This window comes from Anomalospiza imberbis, chromosome 4, assembly GCF_031753505.1.
Source record: "Anomalospiza imberbis isolate Cuckoo-Finch-1a 21T00152 chromosome 4, ASM3175350v1, whole genome shotgun sequence".
Classification (NCBI taxonomy): domain Eukaryota; kingdom Metazoa; phylum Chordata; class Aves; order Passeriformes; family Viduidae; genus Anomalospiza; species Anomalospiza imberbis.
Window position 1 is genome coordinate 65015818 of NC_089684.1, and position 27323 is coordinate 65043140.

At 40.5% G+C, this 27323-nt stretch overlaps 1 protein-coding gene across 9 annotated transcripts in view; it reads left to right on the top strand.

Moving 5' to 3' along the window:
- Positions 1-3315: 3315 nt before the first annotated feature.
- The window catches only part of TBC1D1 (TBC1 domain family member 1), a 102536-nt gene continuing 78528 nt past the window's right edge, over positions 3316-27323 (top strand). For 6 of the 9 annotated variants that reach the window (XM_068188890.1, XM_068188880.1, XM_068188886.1 and 3 more), the window contains exons 1-2: positions 3559-3696; positions 11175-11697. In XM_068188890.1, the coding sequence (XP_068044991.1) occupies positions 11281-11697 (417 nt within the window). In that variant the 5' untranslated portion in view covers positions 3559-3696; positions 11175-11280. Of the gene's footprint in view, positions 3508-3558; positions 3697-4068; positions 4261-4327; positions 4460-11174; positions 11698-27323 lie in introns of those variants that run through there. The other 3 variants (XM_068188883.1, XM_068188882.1, XM_068188881.1) reach the window with 3 other exon arrangements.

The window sequence follows — 27323 nt, forward strand, 5'->3', positions numbered from 1 at the left end:
CCTACAAAGTTTCTGCAAATAAAGTTTTTCTCCTTGCTAATCCTTTTTAAAGTTCCAGTGGTCATGGGTTTTATTTCCACACACCATCAACAAGCAAATCTTATGTCCTTGATTAACAATCACTGTGAATAGCAACATTAAAATGATACTAAATTAACAGTTGTTGACCACTAGCATAAATATTAATAAGTTTGAAGTTTGGGGATTTTTATTTTTATTTTTATTTACAATTAATTAGATATATATATGGCATCCAGATGCTGAAGGCATCTGGATGCCATATATATATCTAATTAATTGTAAATAAAAAGAATCACCAGTAAAACAGTTTCCTGTCTCTAAGTACAAAACTAATCAAAAGTAATTAAGCTGAATTGCTTTCCTCCCCAGTGCATTTTTGCTCTATATAAGATAGAAATTCATCATGGTGTTAGTATTTCTGATCAACTTCCAAGTAGAAGCCAACATCACTCTGGTGTATAGCAATTGCCAGGTAAGTGAAATGAGGTCATGCACCATTAGAACATTATGAATAATGGGATGAGACTATTAAACTCTCCAATTTTTTACTAACACCCACCTAAATAAACTGTAATATAGATGATGGCATAGAAACAGCAGCTTCCAAACAAAAAGGACAAGCTTAAAATACTCACATAAACACTGGTAAGTCATTTTCAAAAGTATGTATGGGAATGAAAGAAAGAGGGGATTAATCATGACATCTGAAATGCTCAAAAATGCAGAGACAGCAGCAGGCAGGATCTGTAACAGTAGCTCAACTCCTTCTTGACTACTCATCAGTGATAATATAAAGCTTCTTGTCTACAAAGATAACCAGTAATTAATGTCACTGGCATGTATTCCTACAGCATATGCAGTAGGTAAATGTGCTATAATAACAGTGATGCAAATTTTGTTTATGAATTGAGGTTATATATAAATAGCATCTGGAGATACAATGTCATTGGATAAGAATGTAGTACTTCATCCAGAGCTCCCTAAGTCAAAGCACTGCAAAACAGTGAGTAACATCCCTTAATAACATGACGGAAGTCACAAAAAAAGACTGTTTTATATAATAACAATAGAAAATCATCATTATGGGTAACATAGAGGGAAAAGCACAGAAGCTTATAAGGCAACTGAAACACAGTATAGGTGCCTGCATTCAAATTCACAATCCAAAAACATTACTGCTCAGCTGCTGCCCAGCTATGGAGCAACTTGAACTCTGAAAGCATCTTGGGTGGAAACTTCCTGTTTGCCTTGTGGTACTTCACAGGGTACAGCACCAAGTTCTGCCCTCACTGCCGGGCACATTCAGCCTAAATTTATATTGATCTACAGTCCTACCCCAGCTGGGACCAAGTGAGTAGATACCTCTGGTCCTTAGTCTACGAAAGAAGCTTCATAACTCTCATGTTCTCACAGAGTGCTTCATACAAACCTGTATATTCAGGTTCTGTACAAAAGGCAGTGGTGGGGTTTTCCTTGCATTTTTTTTTTTTTTTAGAATGTGACTGGACAAAGAGAAAATGGTTAAACTGGTGTTATTTCTACATCATGTATGCAGGATGTGGAAAGTACAGCTTGATTTTCCTCCTCAGTCTGAGGAAGTTAATGTGGTGGTATATGCTTTAGTTAATAGGCTACTGTAAAGAAAAATCTAACCTGTGAAGGAAAAAGAACAGAGATCTACTCTTTCAGAAAATAGAAAATTATTAAAAAGTCTGGTGCTCATAGCTTTCACATGAATACTGGGATCCCAGTCCCGGGAACACATAAAAGTGCTTAATTTTTAGGGACTGGAACATAAAACCCTCATTGTGGTTCTTTTTTATTGCCCCAACGTGAGCAACAGTTTCATCAGGAAGCAGAGAATGAATGTTGTCCAAAGTAGCCTGAAAGGTGATGATAGGTAACATTCATTGCAGGCAGGCTGAACATTCTGAGGCTGATTTCTTTCCCAGTATAAAAGAGGAGAAAGAAGAAAGTATTTCTAATTGTGATGCTCTATTATTGACTTCTCTTGTTGTTCAAGGATTTTCCAGAAAGCGAGAAATAGTCTTGTAGGATCCTTCTCTGTTTCATAACATTTTTTGAAAGGCAACAGTGAAGCAGTAAAAAAAGTCTTCCTAAGATCATTGGCTGATAATTTGGGAATGCATGAGCTTCAGCGGCCGTGCAGGAGCTGTCTGGGTGGGAATTACAGTTCACCTTCTGCTAGAGCATGGCTACCTGAGGCATATAATGCTCAGACAGGCTTAAAATGAACAAAAAGGCATTCTTGACTCAGGTACTGATATTGGGTAATAACTGGAGTAAGAGCATTGTCCTTAGCTGTGATGTTTTAAAAACTAAGGCACTGATTGCAAGGAAATGGCATTCCTCTCTCCAAGGACTGTAAAGATGTCACCGAAAAGCAAGAGGCTCTCATGCCGATTCCCATGTCTGAAGTGGAAGCAGCCAACCATGACCTGAGCACAGACTGGGAACAAACTCTTTGGGTGAACTGCTACTTACATACCTCAATTCACTTACCAGCAAAGTGGTGATTTACTGTACCAGGAACTACACCTAGATGCCAAAGGTCATGGAGACACAATGCATTTTGTATCTACGTGTGTATCTACACTTCAAAAGTAGGGGATGTACTTGGGTACCAAAATCTGACTTGCTTTTCATAATCTGGGGAAATATTGTGCTTGCATTTAACTGCTTGACTGTTTCCTCACAGCAACAGAGTATATTTCCTGTAGAAAACTCTGATTCTACATCTGTGCACAGGATTAAAAGTAAGAAAATCAGTGGTCTTAAGCCAAGAACTAGCAGCTGAAATTGAAAATTAATTGAGTGCAGAAGTGGTTTGCACAACGGGGATGTAGGATGCCTTAATCTTCTCCACTTGCAGAGAAGTATAATTAAGTCTCTGGATCCATTCATGCCTTATCATTTCTGGCAACTGGAAGACCAACTAATACCTAATCTTACAATGATTTTATGCATATGCAAGTCTTGTTTCTTCGAGGTAGCCGTCGAGGTGGCTCAGGTAAACTCTCAAAAGGCCGCCCTGAGGCCAGGGCTGGGCCCACAGCCGAGTGGAGACTTGACCGCTTCGGAGCTCGCGAGCCGGGCCAGCTCCAGTGTTGTGAGCAAGCTTCGCTCGCCACTTCAGCTGACCCCGCCGTCCGCCCAGGCTCACTACCGCAAGGCGACAACGACACGTTTTCCGCGGGAGAGCAGAGGCCGTGCCAGACACACAGGGCAGCGTCGCCGAAATGCTCTTGGAGAGGAACTTCACGGGCGAGGGGAGGAGGCTTCAGCTGCCCGCTGTCGCGACATGGGCGATCCCTGTCGCCGGCTGCCCGCCGTATCTGCCGGGCGCCCGTGCCGTCCGCCCCCCCGGGGCCGGGACCCTCCGGCTGTTGCTATTTTCGCCCGCGCTGGCGAGCGGCCCGGCCGGGTGTGCGTGCCGGCTCTCTCCTCGTCCCGGCCCGCCGGCAGGTAGGGGCGGGCCGGGCCGGGCCGGGCGGCGGGCAGCGCAGGGGGCGGCGGGCGGGCACCCCTGGCCCGGCCCGGGGCCCGTTACCGGCCCCGCCCGCCTCCCCGCGCGGGAGGTGCCCGACCGCGCCCGGCAGCCCGCGGCCGCTGCCCGCCGAGGGCACTTCCCTGCGGCGAGCACATCCTGCGGCGGTAAGCGGCGCCCGGGCATCCCAGGCCTGTCAGGGGGCGGCGGTGGGGCCCGCCGTGCCCCCACTGTGGGCCGGCCCGGGGGAGCGGCGCCGGCGGGGCCGAGCAGCGTTTGGGAGGGTGGGGGGAAGGAGGAAGAGCAGCTCTCGGCGCAGAGGAAGTGAAGAGTTGTGGCGAGGAGTGCGGCACCCGCCGCGGGCGGCCCGTGCCTGCACCCGCGCTGCGAGGGGGGAGCAGCCTCCGGCGCCGGCGGGTTAGGGCCGGGGCCCCGCTCCGTGCCCGCGGCGGGAGGGGCGGGCTGCGCGCTCCGGCGGGTCCCGCCGGCGCTCCTAACGGGGCTCCCGGCGAAGGCGCGGCTCTGGCTGCGGGAACAGCGTTGCTGCGGGACGGGGCGGCCGGGCGGGAGCGCAGCGGGCACGGGGGCGCCGGTGCTGCTGTTCTGGGAGAGTTGGCTCCTCGTCAGAATAACCAAAAGACCTGCTTGAATTTAATCTGTCGGTGACCCGAGGTGCCCTTAGTTCCTTTTCTCTCCTCTGTGCTGTTTCCTCGCCTATCCATGCAAAATAGGTGGGTATAACTCCTCCCAGACCCGCTCCGTCTCAGAGCAGCCGAGCGGCTCTTCCCTGGCCAAAACGGACCTTTCCTACCGCGGCGCGGCCGAATGGAACTTTCAGTGTGCCCGCGGCGGCGCAGTGTTCTTACGGCCCTTTAAATTCGCGAACTAAGTCAGCAAGGGAATGATCTCTTGAAACTGTGTTCACGAGAGGTATGAAACGAGTGTGGTTATTTATAGCGCAGTTTGAAAAGATTGAGGCCTTTGTGTGCTGTGTTTTATTTGGGAGAGAGGCTAACATGGCAGATCTGCTGTAGGAACCTTTAGTAGTGCAGATGGTGGGATTTGTGTCTGCGTTAAGCCCAGAGATTGAATGGAACATCGTGGGTCAAAATTAATAAATTACGCGTTTTCTGAATAGCGAATACCTCTGAGCTGATGCATATGACTATACTTTTTAACACTTGTAAGTGCTGAAATAGAAATTTGTCACGGGTTATATAGGAGCTCTGAAAATCATAGGTGATACACAAAAGTAGAAATGTTTGCAGGTGAGTAAAATGACAGGGTGGAAGGAAAGTGAAATGCATTCAGTGATATGTGCATGACTTGACACTTTTTTCACTTTAATTTGGTTAACTGCGAAGTTGAATGCAGGCATTTTGGCTGTGGATATGCAATTGAATAAAAATTAATGGTATTCATATTGTAATTTACCTAGCAAGCTTTTTTTTACAAAGTTGTTTGTTTTTGTTTTTAGTGCCTTGTATTCATAGAACAGCTCAATATTTTGTTCAGGTCTGTATGAGGCTGTCAGAAGACTTCAGTCATCAGCATACTAATTTCCATGGACTTGATTAAGGAAATAGCAACCGGTGTTAAGGGCAGGAGCAGTCATTTCTTAATTTAATAGTTGATTATAAATATGTATATTTGTAATCAAGAACATACTACCATTTTGTTGCAATTTTTTTATTAATAGCCTATTTATAAAACTTGAGTGATATAAATGCTGGCTGTACTTGTAAACATTTTCGGTGTGTTTATTACTGGAAACAGTATCAGAGTATATGGTTATGTTATTCAGCACCCAGTCAGGAGTTGCTAACAACATTTAAGCATTAAGTCTTTTAACAGTCATTATTTAATGAAAAAATAATGGAAATTAAAACTAATTTCTGAGGCAAATTTGTTTCTGGACTTATGCATGCTTTTGGCCACAGCAAACCATAGCTTCAGAGGCAAACAGCAGATAATAAGTAACTATGAGATAAAAAAAATATCCTTGCAACAAGAGGGGTGTGTCATGCTTCCAAGTGCCCATTTGAATTAAATAAAAAAACTTTTGGAACACTGTTCTCAGCAGTGACCATGTCATGACATACTTAATATATACTCTCATTTGTGTTTTTCTCTATATCCTGCCAGGTGGATAGAGAAATCTGTCAGCTTGAGCAAAGACAACGTAATTTTCAGTTAGGGATCAGAAAGAGAGGGAGACAAGTGGTATTTAGTTCTGGCTAGTGTTCCAGAATTCTGGCTGCAGGCCAGGGCTCCTCATAATCCTTAAGTAGTATGATATTTCTGCTAAAATAATCAGTGGTGAAGTGCAGTCAATACCAGTGCCTCTGGTTCCATTTGTCAACAGGGTTCAGTGCTAATGCCATGCAGAGAAGAGCTGAACAAATTTGTGCTATTTAAGACCAGCTGTTTTTCATAAGAGCTTGCTGTATGGTTGCATTTTTTGCTTAGCTTCTTGAAGGGGAGCAAAACTGACTTACAGAAACTTACATAAACTAAAGCTGCTATCATGTCCCAAGCCTTATGTGAAGTAAGTGTGCAGTTGTCTCTCAGAAGAACTGCAAAGATCGAGGAAGATGGCATCTTTCTGTTCATCTCCCAGGTCAAACCCCTCATTTATTCATTGCTGTGTGAAAGCCCTGACCTCTTCCTTGCATGACGCATCTTCCAAGCTCGTGAGTCCTGCTGTGAGTCCCAGCACTCCAACTGCTACCAAAGCAGGAAAGGAACTGAAGGAGAGTGAAGGGTTGCTTAAGTCTGCAGTTACCAATGTTCTGAACAATACTTTAAAACTTTTGGCTTCATGTCTCTATTGAATTTAGTCTGGTTGAGAAGAAAGGACAAAACAAGGATAACACTTCACCACTGCCAAAGTTTTGGGGTTTTCTTTGGGGGGGTGGGGTGTTCTTTTGGTTTAGAACATTCTCCCTCCTCTCATTGTCTTTTTTCTGTGTCAGTCTGAGTCTATCCCAGGTCTGCCTGGTTTTCCCCCAGATGCACAAACGTGATTTTCAGTGGTTTATTTTCCCACGTTACTAGCACAATAACCTCACAAGATTCTCCTTCCTAAAAGCTTACCTGACCCCATTTAACCAGCTGGTACCTGGAGCCAATACCTTGCCCTTGTGATACAGTCTTTGCTCACTTGAGAGAGGGTGAGTTTTGAGGAATGCTGTCCTGCATGATGCAATGCTGCTTAGACATGTATCTTCACATGGGGTCCGGCATGGCAGAAATAATAATCTGTGTAGCTCTCCCTTTCATGGTGTCTTGCCATCACCCTGACTTCTATCTGAAGGGACACCTTTTAACTTGGTGGCATAACACAGTGAGAATGTAACTTGATTTTGGAGAGCAAGAGACTAATATATATTTTTTTTAAATTAGGTTAGGGTTTTAAAAAACACAATATCAGATTTTTCTAGAACAGGACCATCAGTGTAGTGTTGCATGCTTTCTAAGCCTGCTGCCCACTTGTGAGAAATAGCTGCGTTGATCAAAGTAAAAGAGAAGTTGAGGAGAAAGGGCACACGTATGTTCCCATGTGTATCTTCCACATTAATGAGTCAGTCTGGTGTTCCCTAGTACAGAAGGCAGGGATAGATATATTAATGAGGTTTGTGTAAATATCTTATGTGTTACAGTTTGACTGGCTTGTTTTATGCTGATGGAGCAAATACAGCTGAATCAAAGCAGGCTAAACAGTAGGAACAATAAGGTTAATATTCTCTATATCTCTATAAACTGTATCTTAGCAGCAAAGCTGTCAGCTGAGGAGTGCCACTCAAGCTGTTCTCAGTTTTGAGTGCAAGGGCAACCAACACCCTTCAAAAGATGCTAGTGGAGAGGAGAAAGAGGAGCTGTCCCAGTTATGTCTGTGAGCACTGGGAGAACAGCTGGTGACATCCAGTGTGCTAAGCAAAGCCCAGAGTAATGAAGCTGAATGGTGCTTAGAGCTGCCAAAGGAACATCAAAGTTGAGGTAGAAGGAAACTAGTGGACAGCTGTATTTTTATATCCTTTCTATTTCCTCTTGGATTAGAGGTGAAATAAACATTTAATACGTATGAGTTAATCAGACGCTTGGGAGAAAGAGGAAACTTGTTTGAGCCTACTGTACTAATGTGTATGGTAAACTCCCATGGCACCTGCAGAGCCAAATTTCAGAGGGGATGAACTGAAAGATGGCAACCAGAGATGGGTAAAGGTGCTAAAATTCCAAGCAGTGGAGTCAGGGCAGACATGGATGGGTTGAGAGCATGGCTACTCTTTGGCCGTAATGTGTGCTTAAATTTATGGCTGGGAATAGGCCTGTTGAGAAGAACAAACTATTTTTAAGTCTTAATTAAGCATATACATAAATACTTCATGGTCCTGAAGTAAAACCTAGTCCTTGGTGGAAACTTGAAGGAAATTAACACCAGCAGCTTGAAATAGGCATAATTTCTGGTGGGGTTTGTTTACAGTAGGTGACAGGAGGGGAAAACAAAGAATGGCTGGGAAAGGGAAATGGAACATGCAGAACAGTAATATACAGAATGATACGGGTTAGATAAGGAGACTTTCTGATGCTGCTGAATTTGTGCTTTGAGAAACTGCACTTTTAGCCTCTCCTAAACATTCAGGAAAAACCCTAGCATTTTAACTTCTATTTAACTGGTTTGATTTAGTAGTAAGTGTTTTTCTTCAGAAATAACAAATGCAGACATTGCAGTATTTATGCTGTTGACTTTGCAAGGTGTTTATTTTTTTAAAAAAGAGATGCCAAGAGAATGCCAAGAAGCTTCACATTTATATTAAATACATTCCAGCAGTACAATGTTTGTTTAAGTATGACAGAATATCAGCCTTGTTTTTTTAATATACTGTTCAGTCCTTAGAGATAGCATGCAAAATAATGTATTATATTGTGACATCCATTTCTCTTTGAGGCTGCATTGCCTCGTGGGGTAAGATCTAGGGTAAAAGAGCATGGTAGATGGTGGTAATCAAAAAGAAACTTGAAACGTTGATAGAAACAAGGGTGACTGTTTTATTTCTACATGCCTTTAATTACATTTTTTAAAGAATGGTTCTCAGAAAACACAAATAAGAAATTGGCTACAAAAAGTATGTGGCTAATACATCACTGTCTGTATGGTAGCTCTGTTCTCTTGTTTTCAACTAAGAATGAAGTCTTCTAAGGCTTTCTTATCCTGAGATTATTATCTATGCCACTAAGTGACAATAGCACTAAAAGCTAAGACCACGTTTTTTATATAGTTTAGATTACACATCATGGTAGTTATGAATTAATCCAGTCTTCCCTGCTGTTGCTGAACTATTTTTCATTGTTGTAGTTAAGGAGAAAAAAATTGTAATAGTTTGTGAAAGAAGAGACCATTTTGATTCTTGGCTGAAGGAAAACTATAATGGTAACTGTGTTTAGCAGTCTGTGTTGAGAAGGTGTAAAAGTGCTTTGTGAAGCTGCTGTCCCATTTAGAACCATGGAATCATTGATGTTGGAAAAGATCTCCAAGATCATCATGTTCAGTATTTGGCTGAACACCGCCATGTGGATTAGATCATAGCACCAAGTACAACGTCCAGTTGTTTCTTGAACACTTCAGGAACAATGACTCCACCACATCCCTGGGCAGCCTCTCCCAATCCTTACCACCCTTTCACCCTTTCCTTTACCACCCTTGAAGAAATTCTTCCTGATGTCCAACCTGAATCACCCCTGCCACAGCTTAATGCCATTTCATTTAGGATGTCATGCATTTATATTAATCTTTAAGATGCTTATTTTCTTTCTTATTTGTGAAAGAAACAAACAAAAAAAAAACCCTCCCAATTGTAGTACGCTTAAAATGAGGTGTACAAATTCTGGATTTTCATAGCCCTTTTTCCCACACCTCCCATGCCCAGATACACACACAGAGGTTTAAGGAAAGACTTTTAAAAATTGAACTACACATCTAGAATGCTATTTATTATGAATTCATTGAATAGTATCTTGAAAACTTGCACTCTTGCTAAATTTGCTATTTTTGGAACTGGTAATGCTGCCACAGTGTTCATTTGTAAAAAGATTAAAAATTTCAAAAAAGTAAATGTACTTAAAGATGATTTCTGAAGTTCTCTTGTTTTTATGGTTTGCCAATTACAGCAGAAACATTTTTACCCACTGGGACACTTACAGATTGGTTGCATTTTAAACAATTCAAAATTAATTTCAATCTTGAAATTTTTGGGGCTTGTTTAATCCTGAAATTTACTTTCATTTTCAACAAGGTGAGAGACTGTTAGAAACTCAGTCTGAAAATATTATTACAAGAGCAAAAGAAGGACAAAGTTCAGTGGAAACTCATGAGAAAAATAGTGCTGGTTTTGATCATATTTGTAGATGAACAAAGACAAGAAATACTGTTACCACAGTAAACAGATGGCACTTATTCAAAACTTGTTTAAATTTACTTAAAAGGTTATTTAAGGATATCTTGGTACTATTTATGTTGTTTTTAATAGGTTTTATCATGGGAAACTTTCATAAGACTGGTGGTAAACTAGTGTCCTGATATTTAAACACAGGCAATTACAGGCCTGTCAGCCTTGCATCAGTCTCACACAATATAATGTAACAGCTGAAACTCAGGGCAATTAAAGAGGAGTTAAAGCAGGGATGTATAACAAATGCCAATCTATGTGTTTTCATGGACTGCATTTTGTGAAGTGGAATTTATAAAGAAATGCAATTATTGGATTTCATTACTAAAAGTACTAATACATAATAACAGTAGTGGTAGTAGATGCTGGGTATAACAGGGTAACAACAGGGTTGTGTGCAACTTGGTATATTCCATCTGATATTTTAAGAAATGAAAATGATACAATGTCAGTCTGGCATTTAAGTATTCCTGTCTGTCTGACCAGTGTTAAAATGCAACCATGAATTGAGATCATCATCTGGTTCTTCCCAGAATGCTGTAAGGATTGTTGCTTGTGGCTGCTATCTGACAGGTTTTTCAGTGATCGTTCTGTTGACTGCTGCTAGCATTTTTATATGACAATGATTTCTAGGATGTTATTTATTGAAAAAATCTGTTTGGTTACAACCAATAATTACTGGGCAAACTATACCTAAGGAAACAACACCATGTTAGTAGCCAGATTAAAAGTCATCCACCTATGGACAAGAAAGTTGTCAAGCTAACTTTTTTTTCCCCCCTCAGATGTAAAGGTGCCTTAGCAGGCAGTGACTTCAACTGTCATGAAAGTCAGAATAGCTCAGCTGAGTTCTTCCTGTGATAACAGGATTGAAATAGGCCCGTGTGATGTACATGTGCCTGCCCATGAAACAGGCACAGGCTAGAAAAAATGTTCATTGTAATTTAGTTACTCATTAGATAGTTGAGCTAAGGTCATAAAGCAAATTTTAAATCAAGACTGACTCTTTTCCAAGCAATGTATTTATTACAATTATGTTTGTTGGACCTGAAATAGTAAGGCCCAGTGTAAAAAGGGGGAACTTGCTAGCTTGGCCATGGTAGCTCTCTTCTGATGTTAAGCTATTAATTATTTGTGTTATTGAGAGTTGGTTTTTCATAGAGTTCAAGCACCTACATAACTCTTTCTTTTCCTTTCAGAACTCTTCTGTTCCTTAATCAAAGGAGCCATCCAGCATCCAGATAATGTCATTCCATGGAACTGAAATATTCGTGAATTAGTTCAGGTTCCCTAAAGGACTGTAAAATGGAGCCAATAACTTTCAAAGTTAAAAAATGTCAAACACCTAGTGATTTCTCAGCAAGTTTCAGTCTCCAGCTCGTGGGTTCTCTCCCAGTGCATTCCCTAACCACTATGTCAATGCTGCCTTGGATTGTGGCCGAGATCCAGTTGCTCAGTGCAAAGTCTTCCAAAGAAGAATCCAGTGTCAGCCAAATTCGACTTTGTGTTTCACCAGCCAGTTTGCGATGTGAGCCAGACACAGGAGAAATCCAGCAGTGGGATCCTTTAATTTGTTCAAGTTTATTTGAATACAAGCCACAGCAGGTCCACAAACTGATTCACAACAGCCATGATCCAAGCTACTTTGCTTGTCTGATAAAGGATGAAGCAGCAAATCAGCAAAGTATCTGCTATGTATTTAAGGCTGATGATCAAACAAAAGTAAGTAAAAAGATAAGAACCAAAGCAAGCATCCCTGAAGTTGCTTTTGTGCTGTTTGAATCTTTTCACTATACTGTAAAACCTTAAGGTTGTACTTACAATTAGAGATGAGATCTCATTAAAACTTATTCACTTACTTTATTTGATGTTAATTGCTCAGTAAAATTTGAGATGCTCAATATGTGAAATGAAAGGTGTGTGCATGTCCTACAGGATCAGGGCCCGAATTTCATCAGCTTAAAAAACACTTTAGTTTGGGATATGGGCTGAAATCTTGACCCTCAAGTCAGTGAGAGCTTTTCTGTTGATGTCACTAGGGCTAGTATTTCACTCTTGAGTCACTGTGAACTTTATCTAATCCTGCACTCAGACGTCTCAAATTTCTGTTTTCCTGAATTGAGACTTATGTGACTGGGAAACAGAGATATCTCCTTTCTCAGAAAGAGGAGAGGGTAGTGTGGAACCTCCATATATATCATATCTCTAACAACAGGACCCTGTGGAAACCTTTTCCTAGCTCTATAATTCACAAAGCCTGGCAGGCAGGTTTAGAGAGTGGGAGAAAGGCACAGTCTTTGCACCTCTGTGACATGCAGGCTTGCTGCTGCATGTTGTGAGACAGGAATTGGGTATGCATGTCTGGCAGTGGGTGAGATTTGGCTTAGTCTGCATGTCCTAACCAGTTCTTAACCAGTTGTGTCTTTGCTGAAAAAGCGGAAGCATTAAAATTATTGATCTATTCTGTTTGAGAGTAACGTGAGGCACTGACTCTCATGAATGAGTAAAATGAGTAAGATTTAACACAAAGTTATTGTGAACTACTGAGGACAAAATGGTGACCTATCCTTCACCTCTTGAATGTCAGCTCTGGTCTCCATAATGTTGGAAAACAGCATGCTCACTTGACTCATAGGAGGTGTCCAGCTGAAGAGCCCTGGAGGTATTATGTGAATATACACCACTCATGGGATTTATGCCAACCTGCCCAATAGCAGAATGTTGTACAGTTCCAAATCCATGGTCTCAAGCTTACAGCTCAAAACATATGGAAACAGCTTTAGATAAATCCCCCCAGATAAAACTGCAGTTCCAGTAAATTAAAAGGCAAATACATTGTAAATCATAAGCATTCAAGTGAGAAATCCTGTCAAGTTAAATGTAGAATACCAAGTTTATATATGTAAGAGCAGAAATAAGGAATAGTTATTTCAAAACTTAGCATTGGATAGCAGCTGGTGAATGCATTTTTCATTTTGTTTCTGCATTTACTTGTGCTTCTGATTTTCCAGGATTATTGTGAGAACACCGCACTGATCACCTCCAGTAAATTTTCTTAGGCATTTTCTTTTGCAACAAAAGATTCAAGTACTTTTTCTTCATGTTTGATCAAATTCCTGCACATGTTTGAAATGATCAAGAGCAAACTAAGTCTCTAGTTAAATTTGCAGCTGTGTCTACATGTTTTTGGAGACAACACCCACAATTTTTGTATGCCTGTTTTAACTACTTAGCTCTCGGTTCGCACAGATATCCATCCTTTCAAAAACTGCCTTCCACCTCTTAACTTGCCTTGCGTGCAAGAGTTGTTTCTCTTGACTTCTTTGCAGTCTAGGTAGAATCTAATCAGCATTTGTGGACCTATGTTTTAACAAAAAGATAATGGAAATGGCAGGTGTTCTTACCATCTAAAGTGAAGCTCTACCTCTTTTACTTAAATTTTATGCAATTTCCATATTTTAAGTAAATTCTTTCTGCTTTGTATGGTGTTGTTACTTTGACCTGAATATGGTCATATAATGCCTTTTAGCTAATTGATGTTTGTGTATTTACCAGGAGTGAACTGATGTTACCTGTTTTGCAGATGCCCAACTTGAAAGGATAGGGAGTGTACACATGCCTTTGTTACAAACTGAAGGAGCTGTTTCTTAAAAGCCAGTGAGTTGGGATGAAGAATTTAGGAATGTTACTGCAATTTATGTTCAGTTTCAGAAGAAATAAATTTTAGAAACTGGACTTTTGCAGCCTGTGGAACTCAGCAGATTCCTATGCTGGCACTCTCTTTTGTCAGAACTCTTTTTTTCCTATTTGCTTCAGGTCTGTGAAAGAATCACAGCAGTCCAGATAAGTTTAGTCACAGAATTTACATGTTCATAACAATCTTTAACCAACAATCTTGGACATCCAGACTTTTGTGATAATTGCTAATTACAATAACACTGTAAACTGCAAGAGCCCCAATTCTTTGTGCCTGCATATATAAATCTGTAGTAGGGTTGTATTTGACTATTGGATTAAGTCATGTCTGAGAATTTGAAGTAGAAGGTACTTTGTGGCTTTGCAAATAAGTTCTGTGTATATCCTCACCTTAAGGTAAGTAGAATAAAAGGGGACAGAAGTATGTCTGTGGGAGAAGTACAGTAGGAAGATTAGGATGGTAAGACAAAGGCAGTTGAGTAGAAGACTAAACAATTAAAGCCTTTAAGAAGAGGACAAGAAACTTGAAAGTCATCCAGACAAGCATAGCACTGGAGGTGGTAGAAAGTACAGAAATCCAGGAATGGTCAGGCTTTTAGCATCAGCATTGCAGATAGACTGCAGTCCATTAACTGTAGTTTTACTCCTTTATAAATAGAAAATGACCAAGAACATAACATCTGATTAGTGAGGGATTATTTTACTGTTTAATATGAGAGTTCTGTTAATGTTGCTGGGTCATATTTAGCTCAGCTCTAGAGTTGATGGAGGTGCATGCAATGCCATGCAATGTTTTTCCTGAATACAAGGCTCTTGGGTTTGTTGTTGCTGCATTTCCAACATAGCCACTTTAGAGAACAAATCCGTAGACAGATAATTAACACTAAGTAATGTCAGGATTGTTTGCAAGGAGTTCTTTGTTATGCTGCTCTGTAGCAGTGAAAGAAAAGGTAGTGCCCCATTGTGGTCTTTGTTTTCCCTCTGTAGGATGTGCTGTAATTTTTTCCATTGTACCATCATGGCAATGTGTGGCTCACTTTCCCTGCTGGATAGCAGTAAGTAGGGAAGGATGAGATGACATTACTTGAAAAGAAGCATGTGAATATGGAGATCATTTCACTCTACTTTGTGCTTAAAGGATGGGTTACTTTGCCTAGAGAGAGCTTTCCTTAAGGATTAGAGTCTTCTTTCCAAGTAGATTTGTCAGACATGGGATCTGGAGTGTTCCTTTCTTCATGTATAACTTCAGTAAGTTTCTGCTAGTTACAGATAGTGGAGTTTCTTATCCTTACACCCTCATTCTGCAGAGGTTCTGATGTGGCCTGTGATGATTGAGTAATTTCTGCCTGAGGGTGGGGCTGAAGCATTAATGCATATTCTTTGTAGGTGATCAGGAGTGGAGCTGGATTCATTTTATATTGCTGCAGGGAGCTTATGAAGGCTACTTATAGATCAGGTGAGTTATGGTGGGGGAAGCTGGGGAAAAATTACTTCTCCACTAAATCTGTTTGCAGAATAGTCTGTTCAGCATAAGAACACAGCCCTGCTGAACACCTTGTTGAGAGTGCTTGGCTATTGTAGGAGTGCAATGGAAATGAAACCATACATGATCCACCCTCTGTGTCTCCCCAGTGGCCTCTGGTCTGACATTTGCTCATGTACTACAGAAGTGTGATGCTATTGATATCACTGTTGTTGAAAACTATATACTTTTAAAATTATTGGCATTTTAGTTCTACATTTGAGATGTGCTAGTTCTGAACTGTTTGGAACTGCAGGTGAGGTGTGCCGTTTCCTTCCTGAGCTCATTCTTTCCAGCTTTCCTTCTGTATGATGCCCTGCTTTATCACATCATTCACTCCAAGAAATGAAAGAAATAAATAACGTGAGGCTAAGGGCATACTGTAGCAGGGTATCCCCCACCAGCAGATGCAAAGTAGCCAAAACATTACGGAGGACGAGTAATTTCTGTTCTTATTTTCAGCTTGGAAAAGTAATTCCAGATGTCATTGTGTTGATCCTTCTTTGGTGTATCAAATGATTTGTTTTACTTAGATATGTTTAATCTTACTTGATGGATGTTTGGGCTGGCAAATGGAACACAGGTCACTAGTTTATCTGACTCATGCCCTGAGCTAGTTTAGATTTAAGGCAAGTTAAGGTTATACCGTCCTTTATTATTTTTTTATATTTATTGTAAATGAAGACTAACAGTTCTAAATTTAATGGTTTCACAGAGGTCTGAGTCAAAGAGGACATTCAGTATCTCAGCTTTTTTTCCACGTCCTATGCTCCGTTCAGCAGCAGGCTCAAATTCTACCAAACCTGTCTTCTGTCACCTACATAGCTATAAAAACTTTTGTTGCCTTTGCTAGATTCAATTCCAGGTGAACTTCAGCTTTCCTAATGATGTCTCTGTCTTGGGTTGGCAAATTCTTATGGAGGCTCTCTGGAAACTGGCTGGATTGGCTATGCCCTGCTGTGTTTTTCTTACAGCAGATATTTGAGTGGTTGAAGTTCCTCATCAGGACCAGGGTATGCTAATATGAGGCTACTCTGAGCAGTCTGTAGAGTACATCATCCACCTGTTCTTTCTGATCATAGGGTAAAACAAATTCTTGTATGCAGAGCAGAAGTTGGCAGACAGCACTGTCATTTTTTAGTTTATTTTTTTTAGTGAAGCAGATGCTCAGAATGCTTGAAAGTTTCCCCTTTTTTATTCTGTGATATGAACTGGAGGTTTAGAGAATTTGAGAGAAAGCCTAGAAACTTGAGCCTGATGTCTTGCAAGGAAAATATTTCTGTGACATTACCCATGGAGAACTGAAGTATGAAGAAAGGTAAGAAGTTCAGATTTTTAAAGGGTTACATTTTGTACTGGTGTTTCTGTTTGTGTGGGTTAGGTTTTTTTTTTGTCCCCAAGACTCTGGACACAAGTTGTCATAACAGCCTGTAATATATGCTTGTGTTTACCAGAGCAGTTAATGCTATGATGGCAAAACACTGGGTAGAACTTCTCTGCTTAATAGAAAAATATTGCCTGTGATTTAAACAGGATCACAGCTGCACAAGACATGCACAAGTCTGTGTGGTGCTGCTGAATCTTCTCTCTGTTGTGTCATCAATCAGGGACAGCTTTTGGCCAAGGCAGCTGCAGGAGAGGTACCATGAGAGTTGCAGTGTCTGTATGGTTGCAGCAGACTGGGACACCTGCTCAAAACCTGAGCCTGCTGATTGACTTCACCTATGTCAAATCTGCCCCAAGGCAAACACAGATAGAACCCATCTCCTTACGCTGAGGCACTTCTTGAAATGTAGCACCTGGCCTGTTGTTGAGCTTTTTGGTTACAACTGTTACGCCTTCTGTTGTCAGAGGTCCTTGGGGTTTTTGTCCAACTATTGCTTTAACAGTTATTTTGCCTTTAAACAACCTTCACCTACTTTCATGAGTTAAAATAGCTTATGCACTTAAGTAGATCATGCTGTCTTACCTGGAATGCAGCACTCTGTTACATGTTGTTTATGATCTGCTTATGTGCTGAAGAAGCTGGTTTCAGATAATCAACACTTAGTTCTCTGTGAGGCTGCACAGAGCTGAACTTTGCATTATTCATCTATAAAAGGAATGGCAGGAGCCCAGTGGACTCCTAAGCAGTTTTTGTGAGGCTTGGCTTCATGACTGTTGATTCTTACACAACTTGTTTTTACTTTAGACTCTAACATATAGCCTCACTAAGTATCTCATTTTTAATACCACCATTTCCCTTAAAAGAATTCAGGGAAGATAATTTTAAAGATAGAGGTGATCTTTTTCTTCTGTATTTTACTGCCTGATAAGTCTAGGGAGATTAAAACATGGCTCTTCTTTTGCAAAAAACATAAAACACTGAAACAAAATTAAGTAACTGGACTAATGTCAATGCAAGTGAGAACTTAATTTGGCTGTTTTCTGCCTCCTTATGTACCTTTGCGGTTTTTGATTGAATCTGTGTAATTGCAAATTGCTAACACTGCTTTTTGATTTAGGAAGTCTCTCCTAGCTGAAGAATACTAGCTGAAGAAAATGTAAAATACAGAAGGAAAAAAGAAATGCAGGAGAGCAAATGAAAAATCAAATACATATTTGTGATCTGCACATGCACAGTCCCGTTTATAAAGTAGGTCAAAGTTTAGCTGTGTAAAGCCTAGCAGAATATCCTGTATAATGCAAACAACCAGCTGTGCTTTCAGTACTCTCACGATTAATCAAGCTTTACAGGCTTCTTGAGTGTGAATGTGATGACACCAGTTCTATCCTGGGATCTATTCAAACAATTCATGTATGTGAGCTCTTCTGTCAGGGAACTTTAGTGGCCAGTGACTCTGTCCCTAGCAGCATTATTCCAAGCCTTTATGGTGCTCTTGTGAAATCTTTGAGTGATTTTGTCGCATGCTGCCTCAGCTAAGTGCTCGTGTGTTTGCTCTCATTTTATAAAAAAATAGTGTGGGATTTCTCTAAATCTTGTGTGATTGCCACATGGAGGGAGTAATTTGTGCAATACCAGTGCTGCTGTCTGACTTACAGTCAGAGATAATGTCTGATCACAGAAGATGAAATTAAATCACAAGGTTTGTAAAAAGAGTTGCCTATTCCCACTCTTATGGCAGCAGCAACATAAAAATTATATATTCTTGTGATTTCTTATCTTAGTGTAATAGTTAACTGTATAGTAAACTGCATCAGATGGCATTGTTCATGTATTTTTCAACTTAAATAATACTGAAAGTAGCTGTATTTTACTTATGATGTTACATGCACTTGATTTTAGGGTCAGAGTTCATGTCAGGGCTATTGATTGTTCAAGGCTATTACGGAACAAGGAACAGTTGTTCCTTCACTTTTCCTGTTGGGGATTGTAGCAGAAATGCTAAACAGTAGAACTGAGGCAAAAATATAATTAGTGGATTTGTGATGGCCTCTCATCTGATTACTAACCACTCTTTTTGTCTTACTTGTGGCCTATGATATCCAGCAGAGGTAACTGGAGCCATAAATATCTAAGCATCCTCCATATCTGTAGAAGAGTTTTCTTTAAAAGTTCCTGTTCACCCAGAGAAGATCTTTTCCATATCTCCAAAGAGAGGCTGACTTGTAACATCTTAATCAAGTTAGAGTCAGCTTTCTGTGGTCCTGTAATCCTTTTTTTGATGATTTGCACATTCCCACCTTTCCCCCTATTCTTTATACGGTGGTATCACTCAGATATGTTTCAGAGCAATTTGAATATTCCAAAGGAAAAGTGATAAAGTTTCAATGAAATCAGCATCCTAACGTGATCACAGAACAGTTTCATGTACATCTTTGTGAGAGTCAGGGCATTGCCACCTAGAGCAGAGAGATGGCCCAGCCTCAGATCCCCAGTTCATTCAGTCTTAAACTGCTGTGGGGTTTTAGTTCGAGTGTAATCTATGATGGTACACTGAGGAGATTTTATAGCTGTCCTCTGTCAAAAGAGGCAATTCTGTTGTTCTTTTCTCTTCTGATCCATCCCTTTATGTACTTCCTTGGTGTTTTCCCTTGTGCTGGCACTGATGTTTGTCCAGCTCTGTGTTGAGCTGCTTTAGGGGCTAAGGTAAAAGAAATTAATTTCATTCTGCCCCAAAACCCGTTTGGTACACCTTCCTAGATCACCATAGATGTTTTTTGTCAAATTTCAAGTTGACATAAATTTGGCAACTAAAGTGAGCATAAAATATTTCGGGACAAGGCTTTCATAAGGAGGTGGGGGAAATAGAGTGCCACACCAGGAGTACTCCAAAGGGATTGGGCTGTGGAGAAGGAAACCTGTTGTTCTATCTTTGTAGGATGACATAGATCTTAAAAGTAAGACTATGAGGATGGAGGTGCACAGGGACACTTGCAGGCTTCTTTGGCCTCTGCACACAGAGCCACCTTGTTTGGAGCATGGTCCTCATAGCACCAAGATTGTGGATTCAATCCCCATATGGGCCATTCACTGAATAGTTTGACCTGGTGATCCTTGTGGGTCCCTCCCAACTCAGAATATTCTGTGAAAGTGTCACTGACATTGAAATCTGTCCTGCTAGTAATGTGTGAGAAGAAATCGCTGCATACTTGTCCAATGAGTCCAAAGTAGCCCTGCTCTAAGAACACAAACATCACGGAGTGGGTGGTCTTCAATTGGGAAACTGTCTATCCACATATTACCCAAACACTAATCATATGGAAGTCCCCAGCTTCACAACTTGTAACAATAACAAAATATGTAGCAACAAAGTTATCCAGCTCACCTTACTGTGAGGTGGTAAAGTCTGATTTCTGCAAAGATGTTGGATGCTAAACCCAAACAAAGTGAATGGGTCTCCTCATTGCCTTGCAGCCTCATCAGTCCTGCAGCTTCAAACAAACACACAGCAAGCAGACACTGCTGGGCAAATCAAAAAACCCAAACCAAACTGAAAGACTTGTGCCCATGGAAAAGTTCTGAGTGAGAAATAGAAGGTGTGGAAATATAAATTGTGTATACAGAATTAAGAGTTCAGAAAATACTGTTTGATTTATAGCAATATTGAATATAAACTGCATGCACACTACTATATAAAGAAATACTTAATGATGAAGGAACTGCAATGTATTTTCTGAGTTACGCACTGCTGAGGCTTGCTGAAGTTCATTTAAGACTAGAAAGAGTTTGGAAGTTTGAATGCTGCCTTATTGATCTCTGAACTCAAGTCAGAAAATCTAATCTAGACTCACTAGATGGTTTTTATTTTTTGTTTAATTACTTAACACTCTTAAGTAATACGAAGTACGCACAGTTGTGAATTTCTTAAATTAATTTTGTGGATACTTGGTGCAATGATAGTTGTATGCAATTTAAAGCCAGAAATTGGCTTTATTAGAGAGGAGAAAAAAACTGCTTTGAAAATAGCAGTTTTTATTTTAAAAAATCAGTCTTACCTTAAACAGTGTTAGTTTTTGTGATGCACAGTACAATAGCATATTGAGGACAGTGTGCTTTAGTTAGCAAAAGTGAGAAGATAGTTTTTGTCAAATACAGGAATAAACAAAGGCTGTGTCTGTCATGCAGGTTAGTACAGTCTCTACAGACAGACTCAGGAGTGGTTCAGGCTCATATTTGATTGATATCAGTTATCTTTCCTCAAGACTAATAAAACCAAAGCCTCCTATTTTCTCTGCTTTGCAAATTTCATTAGGAAGCTTGGGCTTTAGCTCACTTGGAGCTACTTAAACATGGACATTCATGTTTAGGCAGTCGTATTTTCTTCTTTTCAGATTTTAAAATGCCCCTAGAAGACAAATGCAAGCCATTCACATTCAAATATTAAGATGCCAAGTCATAAATTATGATTCTGAGTAAATAATTTTCCTGAAATAGCTCCTTCTGTTTCCATGCAGTTGGCTTTTCATTTAAAGTTTTGCCTTTCCTGGGCTGACATTTATGCTGTGCCCCCAAGGTCATCACATGGGGGCTCTTTGGCTGTAGTGGAGCAGAAAACCAAAGCAGAGGAGGCATATATAACTGCTGTATTTACTTTAGCAGCACAATCTCCCATCTTGTTATATGTCAAAGTGAATAATGGTAGAAAATCATTGTCGTAAAATCAGTGCTTTCCCTTGCCTGTTGTAGACACAGTTGTTCTGTATTTCTGTTTTTTTTACCCTCTCTGTGGACGTCAAGTTATGGGAAGGGCTGTGGGAAATATTTTGCTAAAGAATGATTTGTGTGACTGGACAAATACAGGCTTAAATGGATATGTATGTTTGCCCTAAAGGTTGATCATCGAGGATCTGATAAAAGGATTGAGTGGATAATGCCATCTTATACTTGGTTTGTCCTTTGTATGAAACTGCTGGTTGATGTGGACTTCTCTTTTCTTTCCCACCCTCCCCCCACTTCTTCCAGAGTGACAGTAATTGAGATCTACTGCTAGTCATAAACGGCTTCACTGATGATGATTCCTCTTGCCTTGGGTTAAGTTTGGTCCTTCTGCATAACTGATCGAACACTTTTCATGTGCCAGCTTCTTTTGTCAGCCTTTAAAAGACCCCCACAAAACTAGCTTCACACAGGCAGAATGTGCTTCAAAATTGTATTTTTAATAATCATGATGTGGTTTGTTGTGTTGCTTTGTTGCTTATATGCTATGCTTCTACTTATAATGTAAAGAACTTGCACAGGAAGAGGGAATAAAATCAAGATTTTATAACTCCTCATTTGAGATTTTTGGAGGCTACTTTCAGCACAAAAGTGTAAAGTAGAATTTGCAGTTAATGTCTGGTGGTGTATTTGCATCTAAACCTGGGGTGAGTCTTTGAGTCTGAGTCTTTGAGGCTGAAAATCTGTATGCACTTTAACTTCAGGCTAGTTCTTTTGAAGACAACAGACATACTTGCAACAATGACTTTGAACATGCTTGTAGATACTTCTTGGTTAGCACCTGTAATGCATAATATATTATTCTGCTTGGTTTTAGCCTTCGATTTTTTTCAATGACAGTTATGTTGTTCACATAGAAAAAAAAGTTTTCCAATACCTATAATTAATTCATTTAGAAAGATTTTTAATGAAACAGAAGTACTTTTAAAACCAGACAAGAACAATTATAATTCAAATTCAAGAATATATTGAGGATTATTAACACGGTTCATTCAACACCACTATTATAAAAATTAGGTTTCTTTCCTTATTTAAAATTCCAAATAGAAGTAGGCCATATGTCTATGAAGCAATAATTTACTGAAGTCTTAAGAAGCCCCGTTCATCACTTTTAATTCTCTGCAGACTACAAAAACCATGTTCTAATGTGCATCTTCAAATACAAATAAGGTTGGTACCTTCAGAGGTCTCTCACTGAAGCTGAATTCAGAGGCATTTCTAGAAGTTGTGTTATCATGTTAGGATTGCCTTTGTTGGACCAGCTGTCCAGCAGCAATGAGGCACTTCAGTTTTCCCAATTTAAGTGCAGATTTCAAAGCGACACAGCAGGTAATGACACACTGGAATGAGGCACCGATTCCCAAATCAGGACTGGGATTTAGGAGACAAAGCAGTTGCTTCTGCGGAGCTCTGTGCAGTATCTCTGCTGCTGTGGAGCACTGTACAGTATTCCTGACTGTAGCATTTGTAGCCAGGCCGTTAGGAAGCTTTTCTAATTGCAGGAGAAGAACTTCATTGCTCTTGAAATGAATTATTCCCCAGAGTGCACAACTCCTTTTTTCCCTCCAATCCCTTCACAAGTTCGCAGCTTCATCAGGGTTTAAGATGAGGTGTTTAAGTGCCACTTAGTGGCTGTCCAGAGCAAATGTAAGATACTGCGATTGCTGTGACAGTTTTCACCTCTTCTGCTTTCCACCAGCAGGAGAATTGCTCACCTTACTGTGGAGATATTGAAGGCTTAATCTATAACTGGTAGCAATCAGTTGAAAGATGTCAGTGGGTTTTCAGTTAGAAAGTTTCAGTACTGTAATTTCCATTTTACTTTTTTTCCCAAATTGTCCTACTGAAGTTCTGTTTGGGTTCTCCTGGTGGCTTTTTTGGGCTTTTTGTTGGGATGTTTTTTCAATATTTTTGCAATGCCTCTAAAAGTATTGGAATGAGCTTGTCTTTTACTATGTAACAAGAAGCAGCACTGTGTAAAGTCTGTAGAAGAAAAATACTGCTGTTTCTGGAGTTTATTCTTGTGCATTATTCTTCACAAAACAAGATGTGCTTAACATTGGTTAGTGTTTGACATCAGCCACTGTCCTGGGGTGTTTCAGCTCCCCTCAGCAGAATATCTGATAGATGTGAAACCAATAGCTCTCGGTCATGTTAGGAGCTTGCTATAATAAGGTTTTATGTGTGCAAGGACAAAAGTTTATATCCTAGAAACTTACAGGACTTCTGGATATTCTTTACCTGTATGTTATTTACTGTGTATTGAACCAGATACATCCTTAAGACACATATAGATACAGTAGCAACTGGATCTGTGATTTAAGTGGGGGCAATTCTCAAACGAATAGCTTTTACATTTCAGACTGCATGCATTGCCTGTATGCAGGCTTCCTCTTTAGTGGGAGGAGGTTTTTCAGTGGGGTTTCTGCAGGGAGTTCATGTACTGCAGAAGATATGCTTCACATTTTTCTTCAGAATGGAGTTGTCTTTTTTTTCTCTTCTCTTTCAGTTTTTGTGTTTAATAGACTATCCATATGCATGCTAGATCTGGAAGAGACAGAAGAGTTCCCAGGAACCTCAAACAAACAAAACACAGATTTCTGATTACATTTCTTGTTAAAGTTACAGAACAGAAGGTCAAGGTCTCAAGATAAACCCCTTTGCACATGCTGAGACAAGCTGCTTCCAACAAGCCATATAAAACCTAGATATGTGACAAATTTTCCTTAGCCAGATAACCCTCAGTGACCTGACATTGAGTACACATTTCCACAGGCATGTCAGCCTGTTCTGGAAGTCTTGATGCCAGCTTGAAACATCAGCTGAATTCGACTTACGGGTTTTTGTCTTAACTGGAGTTGTGAGTAAAATCAAAGCACTTGTATGGGGATGACATTGTGGATCTACAGTGAGAGAAAGTAATACTTGATTCTTACTAAGTTCTTGTTGTTTGATTGTATATTACAGCATTTTGTATGCTAAGAGAAAAAGCTGGGAAGATTGATTAAAACTGGCCTTCATTCTACTCATAGGTTATAATTGAAAGCAATGGGATGCTTGAGAATTTAATATACCCTGGATGAAATGTCCTGTTTAATATCTTTATCAATGATGTGGACAAGGGGATCAAGGGCACCCTTAGTAAATTCACAGATGACACCAAATTGAGTTGGAAAGTTGATCTGCTGAAGGGCATGAAGGTTCTGCAGTGGGATCTGGACAGGCTGGATAAATAGGCCAAGGCCAGTTGCAAGAGGCTCAACATGGCAAAGTGCTGGATCCTACACTTGGGTCACAACCCCAGGCAGTGCTATGGACTGGGGGCAGAGTGTCTGGAATGTGGCCAGGGCTGGCTGAACATGAGCCAGGGTGTGCCCAGGTGGCCAAGAAGGCCAGTGGCATCCTGGCCCGTGTCAGAAGTTTTGCGGCCAGCAGGACCAGGACTCGGCACTGGTGAGGCCACACCTGGAGTGCTGTGTCCAGTTCTGGGCCCCTCACAACTGGGAAGACATTGAGGGGCTGGGCCAGAGAAAGGCAAGGGAGCTGGTGAAAGGTCTGGAGCACAAAGCTTATGAGGAGCAGTTGAGGGAGCTGGGATTGTTTGGCCTGGAGAAGGTTCAGGGGAGACCAGACCACTCTTTGCAACGATCTGAAAGGAGGTTGTAGTGAGGTGGGGATTGGCCACTTTTCCCAGGTGACAAGTGACAGAAAGAGAGGAAGTGGTTCAGTTGCACCAGGGAAGGTTTAAATTGGATATTAGGCAAAAAAATCCCCGGTAACTGGGTTCTCAGGTATTGGATCAGGCTGCTCAGGGACGTGGTAAAATCACCATCCCTGGAAGCATTCAAAAATGTGTGCATGTGACACTTGAGGACATGGTTTAGTGGTGAATATGGCAGTGCTGGGTTAGTGGTTGGACTTGATGATCTTACAGGTCTTTTCCAACCTAAATTGATTCTATGATTCTAAAAGACCTGCTCAGATGACTTCTGAGGTTCACTTATCCATTTGAGTTCTTGCACCTGTGAACACATTCAAATATGTGAGTTAAGGCTTGCAAATTATTCAAATATGTGAGCTCAGACTTGCAAGTTGTAGTGGTATCTGAACTTACCAGATGACTTCACTGAAGAATTCAGCTGTCTAGCCCATATATTCAGCTTTGTGCAGGTTTCTCCTGGAATGCCAGAGTTCCCTATTGATACTGAGAATACCCAGAAAGGAGGAAATGTCAAAACTGCACCGTGATTAGTTATGTATTTATTTATGTTTTTCAGTAGTGTACTGCATGTCAACTAATATTTCAGTCTTTATTCCTGAAAATAGGTACACATTTCCAAATTTCATGAGTCTTACATGAAATGATGACACTCTCTCCCCTTCTTGGTGACAAGATGGTTAACAGAGCCTGTGGTGAGGGGCTGCGTTGGGCCTGCGTGCATCCGTGGTTTTTGGATGGCTGACTCAGCACGCAGAGGCTTCCATTGTTCTGGCAGAGGGGCGGAAGCGCAGTCAGCACATGTGGGTGGAATGTGCAGCGGTGACTTACAGTAGTACATCCTGAGCCCTTTGAAGCGATGTAGCTTTATCAAAACCACAAAAGAGCCATAAGGATAAATCCTGCTGCTGTGTTTTAAAAGCCTCTCCATGTCTGTTATATTTCACAAATGTTTTCTAGTGTGTTTTTTAGGAGTTAAAACAGAATTGTCTTAAAGTAACTAAATGTGGAGTGTTGTTAGTAATGTAACCTGGAACTGTAAATTTCTGAGTGGAAAGCCAACTAAATCATGGGGAAAGTGATTTTCCAGATTGGTCAAGACAGTGTTTGAATCTTGGTTTGAAAGATGGTTTATTGGCATTTTGTGGCTTTCACTGTAATTGAAAGACATTATGATTTAGCCAAAAATACAAAAGCAAGAGAATCCACGTCACTAGCAAAGATACACTCGATGGGTTAATAAGCCTGCAGAAGAGGGTAGGAAGGGGAGAGATAAGAAACAGTAAGTTAAAAATGTGTGCAAGGGAACATTGCTGATAAAGTTTTTCACTTTCAAGACAGCTGAGAAGGAATATAATCAACAGCACAACATACCAAAATAAAAATCACAGATAATTTAATAAAAAGGCAGATTTATATGCTCCATACAAAATTACTGTACGTGCAAATTATTATGTTAGTAGGTTTCAGTGGTATTCTCGATTTCACATTACACTGGAACTATCTAGGGAAGGACTGTGCTGCAGCTTGTATTCAAATGGAAGGCTGGTGATGAGAAGTGATGTAGAGCAAGGGTTGGGCAGGCAGCTGAGTGCACTTCTTAATCAACTGCAAGGGCCTGCAGTAGTTCTCAGCTGGCTGCTACAGTTCTTCCACCAGTGTTTGGTCCAAGAGCACCCAAGGAGGGAGGCTTACAGTTTGAGGGCAACCTTACAGACATTAAAATTCCTTCAGCTTGATTCTAGACAAGAGCAGGACAATATAATATTTGTTTCCTCTTTTTGTTATCTATGCTTAAGATGCATAAGGATATAGTAACAACTTGGTCTGTGATTTTAGTGGGGGCAGTTCTCAAATAAATAGCTTTTACACTCAGCTGCTCATCATATGTGAACTGCAATATAGCTCCATTGACTGTAGGTAAGTTCTGGACCCTACACCTACTGAGAGATAAACCTGAACTGATAGTTCTTATTGTTAAGCAGTTCCCGGGAAAATGAAGAAATATTTTGGTTTGGGGGTAGAATAGTTAACACTTAAAGTTTTATTTTAACTGTTGGATTTTTTTCAGTTTACTGAAATGGGGGTTGCTTTAGAGGATGTGAACTACAATATACGCCCATTTGAATCTGTGTACTGTCTATGGGGATTAAATGGCCGAATTAAATAATGAGAAATCAATGCTGTTAGAAATAGATTTATTAAGTTATTAAGTAAATTGTGAAGAACTGAGAAGGCTGGCTACTTTTCAT